The sequence below is a fragment of the Xyrauchen texanus genome, chromosome 5 (assembly GCF_025860055.1).
Source record: "Xyrauchen texanus isolate HMW12.3.18 chromosome 5, RBS_HiC_50CHRs, whole genome shotgun sequence".
In the NCBI taxonomy this organism is placed as follows: Eukaryota; Metazoa; Chordata; class Actinopteri; order Cypriniformes; family Catostomidae; genus Xyrauchen; species Xyrauchen texanus.
In genome coordinates, this window is record NC_068280.1 from 3,205,675 (window position 1) to 3,219,757 (window position 14,083).

Consider the following 14,083-nt stretch of genomic DNA (forward strand, 5'->3'; position numbering starts at 1 on the left):
GTTTTGTGGGTTTTTTTCCAATAAAAAACAAGAGCACTATAAACAATGTCATTTATTTTAATGGTAGAAGACTAAAATTGCTATAGTAAAAATTTTTTAATTTTTATTAACTGGTAGTTACTTCAAAATATACAGTAAAAACGTATAATATTTTAATATTAAAAATAAATTAATTTATACATTTATTTTTACAGTAAAATATGAAAAAATTACCTTTTTTAGCTTAAAAAATATGATTTTACCTTATTAATGGTAAAAATGTATATTATGTTTAACAAGAGTGTACATATACTCTTTGTTTTTTACAGTAAATTATTGTTAAAAGTATGGTAAAAAAACAATAATTGGGCATTCCCAGAATTCCCTGCATGACCCATCACATTTCATTATATGTCATGTGAATAAACATTGGGGTGTTCTGTTATATTTGATGTAGTTTAGTTGATGTTTATTGCATTATTTCACATGTGTTACCCTGATGGTGTTTAGTGTGTGTGTGTGAGTGACACTGAGCGCCGTCTCTACATGTTTATTGGTCATTGCTCCTGGAAGAGCCACTAATGGGAAACTTCATGTCATCATGTGCTCTTGTGTAATTACTACAGGGCTTTAAAACTAAATGAATGATTTTTTAAATATCAATATATTTCCAAATACTTAAAATTTGTCTCTTGTTTTGTTATGGTCAATTTTACATTTACACTGTTGTTTTTGGAACCACATTTAAAAAAAAAATATTTTTGTATAAAAACATATAATATAAAATATATATCAAGGCCGATAGAGCGCAACGGTGTGATTCCGGAAGTAAAAATCCCATTATTTTATCCTATAGGCCAATTGATTTTCAAGACTGACCTACCGTGAGCTACGAGGTTGTTCATCGATGGTATACGCTTCCGTTGAAGCCATCTGCGTTATTTCAACTTCATTGTTTAGAAACCGTGTTTGATAGCAGAATTCATGTTAAACAACTACATAACCCATGATACAGCAGAGAAATATCCACCAATCAGATAATCGCGGCCAACGAAAACCCGCCTCGGAGCGACCGCGTGCTCCCATGATGCACTGTTAATGATGTAATCAAGTCATGTCTCTTCACCGTTAAACTACTTGTATATTTGTAAATAACAAAATATATTGTTTCTATATGTTAATCAAGAACATTAAATTGATAGTATTATATATTCCCATAGTTTTTTATTCAATGACATCATTTGCAATGCATCATGGGATTGTAGTTTGTGCCCTCGTGAAAGTGGATAATTACACAGTCCTTTGTCTTAATGTCCGATTTTCACATGCGTGTTTTGCCTTAAAACAAAGTTTGTGTTGTTATGATTCTCCTCAGAGCTGGTCAGTTTGGTTCATGGCTTGCAACTCTTTTATTAAGGAATTTATAGAAGAAATTATGGGGGAAAATACTCCCGGCACACACAAGTGGGCACGCACTGTTGCGCTCTATTGTGGTCCAAATGACGTCTATACATGCCGGACAAAGCTAAGCTACAATCGCATTATCTAGGTCTGTTAGACTGGTACGATTGCAATTGGACTAAAGTGTTTACAGGACACTTTAATAAGACCTGTTATTGTTGAAGTCTGACCAAAGATCGAATTTGTAAAGTGCGTGTAAATCTGTTGACTTTCAACCATTGCGAGTTCTGGAGTGACTTTTGTGTTCAGTGTGAACAGAATGCAGGAGTCATTCCTGATTTTGCAATGGCTTTGGTGTCTCACGGCTGTAAACAAGAAACATGAATGCTAAAAATGTAACCTGATTGGTGTCAGCTACTTTTGACTTGGGCTGGGCAATACATCAAATACCCACGATATAATCGCGATGATGTTGCTGACGATGATAAATTCAACATGAGTTCAATGATCCTTTTATTTGTCCGTAAGTTTCACAGAGTGCATCAGTAGACTAATTTCACGATCCTTCAGGGCTGTAATGAGTCAAAATAACATCAAAATGTAGATATGATCATATCTGATCATTAACTGCCAAAGGCTGTGATTAAAGACAGATAAACATGGTCGGTGTGCACTTCCGAATGAAGCGGCGACGCCCGCGGCGGGGTCTCGTGTTTGTAGCGCAGTTCACCTGTATTGTGAATAGAGATGTAACGATATGAACGTTTCATATCACGATTACGTGACCAAAACTATCACAGTTTTCAGTATTATCACGGTATTGTTATAATGTGCAAAATGTGCAAAAAGTGCTGATACACGCACTGAAATCATTTAAACGGCTTATATTTGAAAATCAACAAACAACAAATAAAATAAGGGAATAGCAAATGCAGTATAATAATATTTCATACAAACACAACTGGTGCCATCGAGCGTCTCTGTTATAGTTATCGATTATATTGAAAATGAAATCGGAGGACTTCAGTATTCGTATTGGACGATTGTTATGTACTAGTTGTATGTATTAGTGTTATGAATGTACATCTCTTAATGGCGCATGTATTTGTTACTGTCTTGTTTTCTTGTGTGTCTCTGCTCAAAGCGATGCACTTGCTAGGAACGTTTTCTTTGCGGAAGCTTGCGTTTATTACAAGTGAGAGATTTAATTGGGTTGAAATAATTTCTTATTGTGTCCAACTATTTACTTTTCCCAACTCATGCACTGAGCTAAAAGTTGCACTATAAAGTGATGGATGGTTGTCTTGAAGATGACACGCCAGATTGGACGCGTTGCCCCGTTTCGCTGCGAATTTCCTCTGGGAAGCTCTGCAGACATTGTTACCATCTAGTACAAATTTCCCCTTTCTTATAATTCTTATTAAGTCCAAAATATGACCACATTTCTGATTTGGTCTTCTTGGAACGTTGGAAATTCTCCCGAGCGCTGTCATTGCCTTCCATGTTTTTACGGGAAAAAACCCCAATAATAACAATGTTGCATTCTGCGCCCATGCGTCAGACTCATGCTGGGTGTGTGTGGACTGCATTTACCGTAAGTTTCAAATCACGATAATCGCACACGGTTTTTATGATAATTAAATGTGAAACGGTAATGCTAACCGTCGGGGAATTTTATCGTGGTTTACCGTGAAATCGGTAACCGTTTCATCACTAATTGTGAAGTACAGCAGGTTTGTGCAATTCCAAACATTTAGTAACAGCTATAAAGTCGTTATACAAATCTACAAACGCGAAACGGTAAAGGCGAGTTTGACAGCGGAAACTCAGAACAGTCAAACAAACATCGCCCTTTCCGTTTCATAATAAAAGCTCCTGGTGAAGGTGAAATAAACACGACTGCACTTGCAGAGTCAAAATAAAAGCCCCAGTCTAGGGTGAAGTAAATGGGACAGAAATATATTAATTTATCTTTAACAAATCTTATCCTGAAAATAATAATAATTCCGTATTATATTATAGTAGTTTTTCACACCTCGTTCATTCACAAAGAAAAATGTTTTAGTAAAAATATATGAAGGTAAATAATATTTTTATATATGATTGCATGTTAAATATAAGTATAAATGTGCAAATAAATTAAAATGATTTACTCTCTCTTAATTTAGTGGAAAAACTGTGGGAATATATTTTTATTTCATGCCTTTGAAATATTATTTCTACATGGCCACAATGGCTGTTTAGAGGAAATGATGGTTCCTCTGAATAAAAAAACAACACTTTTATACTATTTCAGAGCAAATACATAATTATCGAGATGTATATTGAATATCATCAATTTGCTGAACAATGTCGAGATATAAATTCTGAATCCATATGCGCAGCTCTGCTTTCGACTAAAGAAACATTGGCCGCTGTAGACGTATTAACGTCAGATAATATTTTCTGTAAATCAGCATTCACAGGAGCTAGTGTTGATGTTCTCTGGATTATTGAAATGCCTACTTTTGTAGTTTGACATTAGTTTGACATTGTTAACCTGATAGAAAGTGCTGTATGTGTGTGTGTGTGTATGTGTGTATGTGTGTGTGTGTGTGTTTTAAAACCTGTATGCCCTGTATTTGTGAGCAGTCCGTTTATGCATACACTGTAATTTTACATTTTAAAGTCCAAAACAGATAGTTACTAACCAGTTCTTATGCAAGATGTCATTAAAAAGATGTAAATCATTGTAAAACACTTTGTAACCTCCTTTTTTTTAAAAAAAGAAAAGGATATGTTCATCCAAAATTGCACTTTAAAAAATGTCATTTTTACAGTAAATGAATGTAAAACATGCTAATAGATAAATTACTATAGATAAATTACAATATGTAAAATGGTTTACTAAAATATATTGTTTTATAGATGTAATAAATAGGATTTTACTGTGTATTTAAATGTAAAAAAAAGTATATTATAGTTAACAAGTGCATGTACATTTTACGGTAAACTATTGTTAAAATTACAGTGAAAATCAATAATCGGGCGTTCACAGAAGTCCCATTGTGACCATCACATTTCATTATATTTATGGGAATAGTATCTTATTTTTTATATTTTTAATATCATTTTTGTACATTGTGGTGTTTAGTTATATTTTATGTTGTTAATAGGGCTGTCAATCCATTACAATTTTATAATCAAATTAATCACATAGTATGCAATTAATTAATCGCAATTAATCGCATACATAAATATTTGCTGAGAAAGCCCCTCAAATAACAATAATTCAACATATAATGATTAAATAGTTATATTTAAATAATTTTAAATAAAATATACATATTTTAAAAATAATAATACAGAACATGTAAACACATTACAATATTTAGGCACACATGTTAAACATTAAAAAAAGAGTCGTTAGAATGCAATATATTGTTTTATTTCCATATTATTGCACATAAGCTTATCATTGGCCTATCACAGCAATCCATTTTGCTACTGAATTTGTAAGGGCTTGTTTAAGGACCCTTCAACGTACACCTGCATCAGACAGATGCTTTTGGAGCGCCTCTTGCGTTGCATCATAAATATACAGTTTTAGTTTGCTGTGTCAATTAAAATGAAGAAAAACACGTCTTGAGATCCCTGCTTCAAGATTTGCACTCAATCGGTGTTTGAATGGAAGAACATGTTCTCATCGTGTGTTGTCTGTAAGTGTGGTTTGTTCTCTGTCTGTGTAAGCTGAGCGTTGCCTATAGAGTGATTTTCGCTTACTGCCCCCTGGAGAAAACAGGTGGTAGGCATACATCATGCTGGAATTGCTTATGTGGAAGGAACATTGCTTATGATGATATTTAAATTTTTACCACCTTTTCTCCCAATTTGGAATGCCCAATTCCCACTACTTAGTTGGTCCTCGTAGTGGTGCGGTTACTCGCCTTAATCCAGGTGGTGGAGCACAAGTCTCAGTTGCGTCCGCTTCTGAGACCGTCAATCCGCGCATCTGATCACGTGACTCATTGTGCATGACACCGCGGAGACTCCCAGCATGTGGAGACTCATGCTACTCTCCACGATCCACACACAAATCACCACACGCCCCATTGAGAGAACCACTAATCACCACCACGAGGAGGTTACCCCATGTGACTCTACCCTCCCTAGCAACCGGCCCAATTTGGTTGCTAAGGAGACCTGGCTGGAGTCACTCAGCACGCCCTGGATTCAAACTCAAGACTCCAGGTGTGATAAGCAGCGTCAATACTCGCTGCGCCACCCAGGCCCCTGTTCATTATTTTTTTATGCATTATTTTCTATATAATTAATCGCACTGAATTTGCATGTTAAATTGACAGCACTTGTAGTTAAGTTAATGTTTACGGCATTATTTTTGTGTCACTTGTGTTACCCAGATGGTGTTTTGTGTATGTGTGTGTAACACGGTCTCTACATGTGTATTAATTATTGCTCCTGGAAGGGTCACGCTTGATTAACTTTAAGTCATCATGTGGCCTTTTGTAGTTACTTCAATGATTAACAAACCATTTTAAAGTGAAAAGCAGACTTTTATAGTTCCAGAAGCTTAGCATATCAGGATTATATCATTTAATAGATATGAACTGCAATATTTCATATATTGTTGTTGGCTGAACTATCCCTTTATCTAGAACACAGTAATGCGGTTTTGAGTTTTGAGAATAACGGCTTTGAAAACGGATCCTCTTATCATCACCATCATTCTGTTCTTCAGTCGGACCTGAGCACAATGCCCTGGATTGTTACATTCAAGCTGCATGAAAATGACAAAATACAGGAAGGCTGTTTTACAGAACGTGAGGGAGTAAAGAGAGACAATCTCATGTAGGTCAAGACTAACCAGCTGCTTGAGTGAACTTTACAGCCCTGAGGCTGATTTCCCAAGTCCAGTAACCATGGACACTATTGTGCTCTGTTCCTACTTGTTTGAAAGGGCTGTGGAAAAGTATTTGACCCCTTCCTGATTTCTTCTATTTTTGTGTATTTTTCATACTAAATTGTTTTAGATCTTCAAACGAGATTTAACATAAAACACAAAATACAGTTTTCAAATTTATATATATTTATTGAAGCAAAAAAGTTATCCAACACCTATATCACCCATGTGAAAAACTAACTGCCCTTTAAACTTAATAGCTGGTTGTGCCACCTTTAGCTGCAACAACTGTGACCAAATGCTTCTGATAACTGGAGATCAGTCTTTCACAATACTGTGGGGAGTTCTGGCCCACTCTTCCTTGCAGAACTGCTTTAGTTCAGTCACATTAGAGGGTTTTTTGAGCATGAACTGCCCTTTTAAGGTCCTGCCACAGCATCTCAATCGGGTCCAAGTCAGGACTAAGGATGCACTGATCAGATTCCTGAATCGGTATCGGTCCCTCGAGTCCGATCCAAATTCAATAGTGTGTGTTAGTCATGTTTGTTACTGTCAAGTTCCAAAAATGACATAAAACAACCATAAAAACACCATTAAAGTGGTGAATCATTTGAATCGTGCATGTTATTCAAAGCCACTTGAAGACGTGCGATAGCTCTGTGAATCACAAAAGGCTGTTTAATAAGTAAATATATAAAATACACGCGCTGCTCCAGTGCGTCAGTGAATGATGCTGATCTGTGGACACACAAGCCAATTTTAGCCTTCACTGCGGTGTGCAATATTTGAGCGCTACTCAAGAACATCATCTCAGATGTAGCTGCTCAATAGTTCAGTTCACTTATAATGTGCATTTAGAACGGCACCGGAGGAGCATTTTACCAGAATGTGAATAAGAAGCGAATTAAACTACTGTGAACTTTGCTACAGACAGACACATACAGGACGTCCTGGAGAGCTCAATGTCAAAATAAAAGCCTGAGGGTTTAAAAGCTAAAGGTGCATGATTGAGATATAATATTATTATTATCATCATCATTTGTTTACAAATTTTAATAATATTTAAGTTGAATCGGTTCTAAAAAATAACTCTGAATAAAGTGAGCTGATGTCTTATAACTAAATTAACAAAAAAGAGATCTGAATCCTTAAAAGTCCAGATACAAGTGGAAAAAAAAGGCTTCTTTTCTACTAATGACTTGGAATGGAATTACTGTTAATTTTGCTGCTACATTATCCAGTAAACTAGTAAAGAATAAAGTGTTTATTAATACGCGATACATTTATATTGAAATAATGTGTAGTTTGAGGTTTGTGTTTCTTTACGTATTAAAGAGCACACCCAATTAATATTCTAAACTGATTATGCAAAAAAACAACACCAGGATCGGTATCGGCCGATATTGAGATTTCCGATATCGGAAACAGATCGGAAGAGAAAAAGTGCTTTCGGTGCATCCCTATAATAAACATGTAACTAGCCTATATAATATGCACATATGTGTTCAATTTGAAATTTCTGCATTTTTAAAAAAAGCCAAAATGTGACCAAAATCATGATAAATGTTGTTTTAGTTTTAGTCCTAATTAACCATGCTAGAGGGTCCCCTGTATAATAAACAGCAATAGCTGAGAAAATTAATTTTATATATAAGCAAAATGGACTTTATAACTGTAATATACCCAAATGAATCGGAAACTAGAGGTTGTGAAAAGTCTTCACAGGGTTTATTTCCCATAAGTGAATAGTGAATCTGTTCTGTCAAGCTCAAACATGGACAAAAACACCCTAAACCACAGAAAAAGTTATCAATATGACTTGTACGCTATATTAGAAGTCTTCTGAAGCCATATGATCACTTAGTGTGATAAACAGAATTAAATTTATGTCATTAAATAATTAAAAATATATATTTTTGCATAATCAAGCTACAGTCTTCACCTGTCTGTCCAAATATACATAGTATATGAATGATTGAAGGAAGGATGTCAGCTGAGCAAGTGTTTAAAACATGTCACATGCAAAACGCAGAGGCCAGTTGTGGTCCGATTGACGTGTACAAACCCGAGCTACAATCGCTTTATGGAGATCTGTTAGTCTGACTGCAGAAATCAGACTGGTAAGATTGCAGTCCAACTACAGGGTTTACATGACAAACATACTGGCTAATCTGAACACTTGCTGCCCCAGGACCCTGTACCAGGTTCATTAACTGGTCTATCTCTCTCTCAGTCTCAGAAGCAGACAGCTCAGACGGCCTACAGCTGAAGAAGGAACATGCCTTAAGAGTCTTCACTTACATCAGCACATGGACGCAGAGGTCAGTGTTCATTCATTCATTTAATCATTCAGCATATTGCTGTTTTATTTTACTTGTCTTGCTGTAGTTTAGTTTGCTATTGAGTGATCTGGCGTGTAATTGTGACGGGACAGTAGACATTGATTCTCTTTCTGTGTGTTCCTCTGCAGGCAGTGTCTGTGCTGTTTTAAAGAATACAAAAACCTTGAGGTGTTTAGCCAGCTTGTTTATGCTCTCATCAACCTGGTGATTGTCCAAGTGACCAACCTTAGGGACCGCCTATGCAATGGCCATGGCAACAATAGGACTGAGGAGGCGGGGTCAGAGTGGGGCTCCTCCCAGCCCCAGGCTTCACCCAATGAGGACGAGCCTCTGAATGTGGAACGAGACTCAGCTGAAGAGGATGGCGGAATGGAGGAAGGAGAAGAGCACCAGAACCAAAAGCAGGGTGTCAAACCGGACCCTCAGCCCAGACTCAGTGAGCCCATGGCGGGCGAGAGTGCGACTGAGAGCAGCATGGAACTGTTTGCATCCTGGAGCACAGAAGACCAGGAGAAGCTGCTGCTGTGTGCTGCCAAGATCTTTCAGATCCAGTTCCCTCTATATACGGCCTACAAACACAACACACACCCAACGATAGAGGTATTATAAAAAACAAAGCACGCATTAGAGTATTTAACACATTACATTTTATAATGGCTATAAACAAAGCTCATCCAATCAGAACTTTCTATTTTGTAATGCACAATTTTCACCATCCAATCAATTCCTGATGGATATCATAAAATCTTGTGCAATATCCTGTTCCACTGGGAGATATGTCATGTTGAGCATTGCTTTGAGGGTTTTTCGAATATTTGATGACAAAAAACTCTTTACGAAATGGTTATATTCATTAACAGTAGTTAACTACATGTTAACTATACTTTTTTCAGATCTTATTAATCTAAAAAAGAGATCTCCGATGACCTACGATCGAGAATTGTTGCTTGTTGCTGGAAAGGGTTACAAAGTTGTCTCGAAGAGCTTCTTCATCTGTCCACAAATTCTCTATAAATGGAGACTATTTAGTACTATAGGTACTCGCTCTAGAAGTGGCAATTCAGACAAGATAACTCAAAGGGCACACCACAGAATGATCAATGAGTTAAAAAAGAACTCTAGAGTGTCAGATAAAGACTTCTAGAAGGAACTGGTTAACATCTTTGATCATGAGTTTACAGTACTATACAGTAAACATTAAACTGGCATCATCATCCCCTGTCTCGTGTTTCGTGTACGTTCTTTGTATGAGTGCGCGGCTCCGGTTGTTAGTGACCGCCGTTCATGAGTTACCGCCGTGCGCTCTCCGGTGTTGATGCGGTCCTGTAACCTTTTCAGGTTGGGTTTTTTCTGAAGAGGACCATGGCATCATCGTCCCCGGTCTTGTGTTTCGTGCATGTTCTTTGCGTGAGCGCACAGGTCCGGCTGTTCGTGACCGCCATCTGAGAGTTACTGCCGTGCGCTCTCCGGTCACTGTCCTGCCACTTTGTCAGCTTGTGTTTTTGTCTGACGAGGTCTTGTGTTTCATGTCCGGGGCATGGTGTCTGGATCCTGACTTCGTGTCTGGTTTGGTTTTGGACTGTGACAATCATACTCCATATTCTATTTGTTTTGTTCCAAGCGTGCTGACTTTTTTTGCCCTCATGTGTTTCAGGTGCTACTGGCAAGTGGAATCAGGGTTTCCATGGGAACCTTGATTGTTTCCATGGGAATGCGGATCATGCCATCTTTCAGATGCTAGCAGCACCTGCCCCTTTTTTGTTCATGCCTATATTAATCCCCTCGTGTGTCATGTCATTGGCTGGATTGTTTGATTTAATGTTAAATGTAGTGCCGTGTTGACTGAATGTCTCGCTAGATTGTTTGGTGTGAAGTAACTAACCTTACTCTCTCTGCCTAGTTGGTCCTGTCTCATGTATTTTGTTGGTTGCCCATGTGTGAGGTGTGTGGTTGCCTTACAGTTCGCTGCATGTCAGCTGGGTTTCCACGGAGGATATTTCTTCTTTGCCCACGGTGTCTAGAGCTAGATTGCCCTACCCTGCTGGGCGTGGTTCTGCACCTCACCAAGCTTCAATGGAGGATTCCATTAATCTGTTCCTTGACATCCAAAATGACTGCTCACATTTATTATAAATAAATCCTTTGAACTGTTCCTCTGCATTTGGGTCTGTTTGTCGCACTATCGCACGTTACACAGGCATGGTGTCCATGGCAGGACACCATGAAGGAACCCTCTGCTTTACAACAAACACATTGCTGAGTGCCTGAAATTTGCCAAAGACCATTATGACCTCCACAACTCTACTGGGAAAATGTTTAGTGGACTAATGAAACTATGGTTGACTTGTATGGGAAGAACACACAGCACTACATATGGTTTAAAAGGGCAGCGCATACCAACATGAAAACTTCAACCCAACGGTGAGGTACATTGGAAGGAGCATCGTAATTTGGGGCAGCTTCGGGACCTGGACCACTTGCCATCATTGAGGGAAAAATGAATTCCAACGTTTATCGAGATATCATAAAGGATATTGTCAGGGTTGCTGTGTGCCAGCTGAAGCTCAGTAGAAGTTTGGTGATGCTGCAGGACAATGACCGTAAATATTGAAGTAAATCCACTAAAGAATGGCTTAAAAAAAAAAGAAGAAAATCCACCTTTTGGAGTCAGACCCCAGCCCAGTCAGAGCCCAGACCTAAACACTATAGAGATGCTGTGGCATGACCTCAAGAGAGCCGTTCACACCAGACCTCCTAAGTATATGGCTGAACTCAAGCAGTTCTGTAAGGAAAATTGTCTTAACTTCCTTCTGAACGATGTGCAGGTCTAATCCGCAGCTAATGGAAATGCTTGGTTGAGGTTATTGCTGCCAAAGGAGAATCGACCTGTTATTAATTCCAAGGGTTCACTTACTTGTTCCATAGCGCTGTAAATGTTTAATTGGTCTTCAGCTGTTGTAGCCCATCCGCCTCTAGGTTTAACATGTTGTGCATTATTCCCACCATAATTGTACAGAACGGTTATCAGAGTTATCGTAGACTTTGTCAACTCTAACCAGTCTGGCCATTCTCTGTTGACTCGAGATCAACAAGGCCTTTCCGTCCACAGAACTGCCACTCACTGGATGTTTTTTGTTTTTGGCACCATTCGGAGTAAATTCTAGAGACTGCTGTGTGAAAATCCCAGGAGCTCAGCTTTGTGGTGAAATACTCCAACATAAAATAAATGCCAGAGGAAGTGCTGCTTTCCAACGCACATTTTTGTGTTGTTTGTAGTCGTTCAATTGTATATGTTTTTAATTTGGGCCATTCTCTCTCTCTCTCTCTCTCTCTCTCTCTCTTATTGTAATATCCCTATTTTTTCTTTTGCCCGCAGGATATCTCGGCACAAGAGAGCAATATCCTCGGCTCTTTCTGTGATATGAATGTAAGTCTCTCACTTACATAAACAGACACATACTCAGGATGCTGACCTGAATAAAGCAGTTCTGATATGAAGTGACAAATACTTTGTCTTTATTTTTACATTATATCTATAGTATAGTACTTAGCATTTCAAACTAAAAAAATTATGTTTATGTGACATGTATTGCTTACATTGTGCTTGTGCTGTCTGTATAATAAATGGCACTTAAATTTATATTTTGTATCTAATGCTAAGTGTCCAAATACTTTTAGGGCCACTGAATTGCATATTCCAGTATTGTTATTCACTGGGCATCTATAGGACTAACTGACTCGGACTAGAACAGGTGTGGTGTTTGTCTGAAAGTACATATCTGGATCTGGATGAAGTTCATGCCTACTCTTAATTCTGAAGCACATCTTTCATTTCATTCATTGGGTGGAATTTATCAAAATGACTTAATTTGTTGGACGTGTTTGTTGTAAATGAGAATTGTTGAGCATGCTAATGTGTTTCAGGATGTGGAGGTCCCACTACACCTGCTACGGTATGTGTGTATGTTCTGTGGGAAGCACGGCCTCTCTCTGATGAAGGATTGTTTCGAGTTTGGTGCTCCTGATACTCTCCCCTTTCCCATCGCTCATGCCTTCATCACCATCGTCTCTAACGTGAGTAAAAACCAATCGAAACAGACTGTCTCGGCCAATCAGCGTTTTTCCCTATCAGACATGCAGTGTTATAACTAAACGTATGTTAACCTTGGACCTAATGCTCATTGGAAGTGATTTTGTTTTGTACAGATCAGAATATGGTTGCACATTCCCGCTGTGATGCAGCATATCATCCCTTTTCGCACTTATGTCATCAGGTAAGAATACTTTACCACTTAGCTACTTTATAACTATATTTAATAAGAATGGACCCTTTTGACTTTGTAAGTGTTTTTTGTCTCATTGTGCATGTTATTTTAAGTACTAATAATGTTTGGTTTTAATTAGAGCTGTCAAAATGAATGCGTTAACGCATGCGATTAATTTGAAAACGTTTAAAGCGTTAATTTTTCTTAATTGTGATTAAAGCATTTACTATTAAAACAGCATAAACAAGCATAAACACTTGTTGAAAGGGAGAAACCTTTGCGATGTGTCCGCTCGGAGGACACCACAAGGTACATTTTAATTGCCACAGAAGCACGCTAAATCTTAACTATCACCAAAACGCAGAATGAGACGTTTTTGTCTGCAAGCGCTTTTCATGTGGAGTTCAAAGCAACTTTTGACGCTGGCGTTGTCGCCCTGCCATGAATCATGAATGCGGCTTCACGATTGCTGTAACAAAGGGTAAAGCCACAGACTGCCGGCTGATTAATATTGTGGAGGATATGCAGATTATAAAAGATTTAATGCCCATTGTAATAAAAATGCAACCTATGTTGTGACTAGTTCTTTCAATTAGTCAAACTCCCAATTCGATTTTGGAAAACGTGTAATTTTACTTGAATTTGTGATATTTTAGTGCATTTCTAACTTCCATACTGTGGACGTCTTTGTTTGGAAAATGTTAATAAAGCGTTATATTTTGACATTTTGTTTTGTTTCCTTTCCTCCGAAGGAAGTAAATGCATTTTGACAGGAAAAGTATATTTATGATTATATTTCAGCACTTTCAATATCTATGATTAATGGTGATTAACTACAAAAAATGATGTGATTATTCAGTTTAATCGACTGACCGATCTAGTTTTGATATTTCATTAAAGTTTAATGGCTTTTCAACTGAAATTATTTATTTATTTATTTTCGCTGCTGATGTCATCAATGCCACAGGGGTGGGGACAAATAGTATGAACCTTTAACATCATAGCCTAATATTTCAGAATCTATTTAGTGATCAAATTTTTAAGTGTACAAGTTCTGCACCATTTCCGTCACCAAATGAAAATAATTATTGTTTACAGACAGGACTCCCTAACAGGCCTGTCTGCAATTGGTCTGACATACAGATAGTCCCGCCCCCAAACCTACGCCATTGGTTGGGTCAGTGTTGATGTGTCAG

At 37.7% G+C, this 14,083-nt stretch overlaps 1 protein-coding gene across 1 annotated transcript in view; it reads left to right on the forward strand.

Moving 5' to 3' along the window:
- LOC127643617 (ubiquitin carboxyl-terminal hydrolase 34-like) overlaps nt 1–14,083 on the forward strand; it is a 55,484-nt gene that overhangs the window by 1,397 nt on the left and 40,004 nt on the right. The window contains exons 2-6 of the mRNA XM_052126409.1: nt 8,514–8,601; nt 8,751–9,222; nt 11,999–12,049; nt 12,547–12,696; nt 12,829–12,896. Of these exons, the coding sequence (XP_051982369.1) occupies nt 8,514–8,601; nt 8,751–9,222; nt 11,999–12,049; nt 12,547–12,696; nt 12,829–12,896 (829 nt within the window). The remainder of the gene's footprint in view (nt 1–8,513; nt 8,602–8,750; nt 9,223–11,998; nt 12,050–12,546; nt 12,697–12,828; nt 12,897–14,083) is intronic.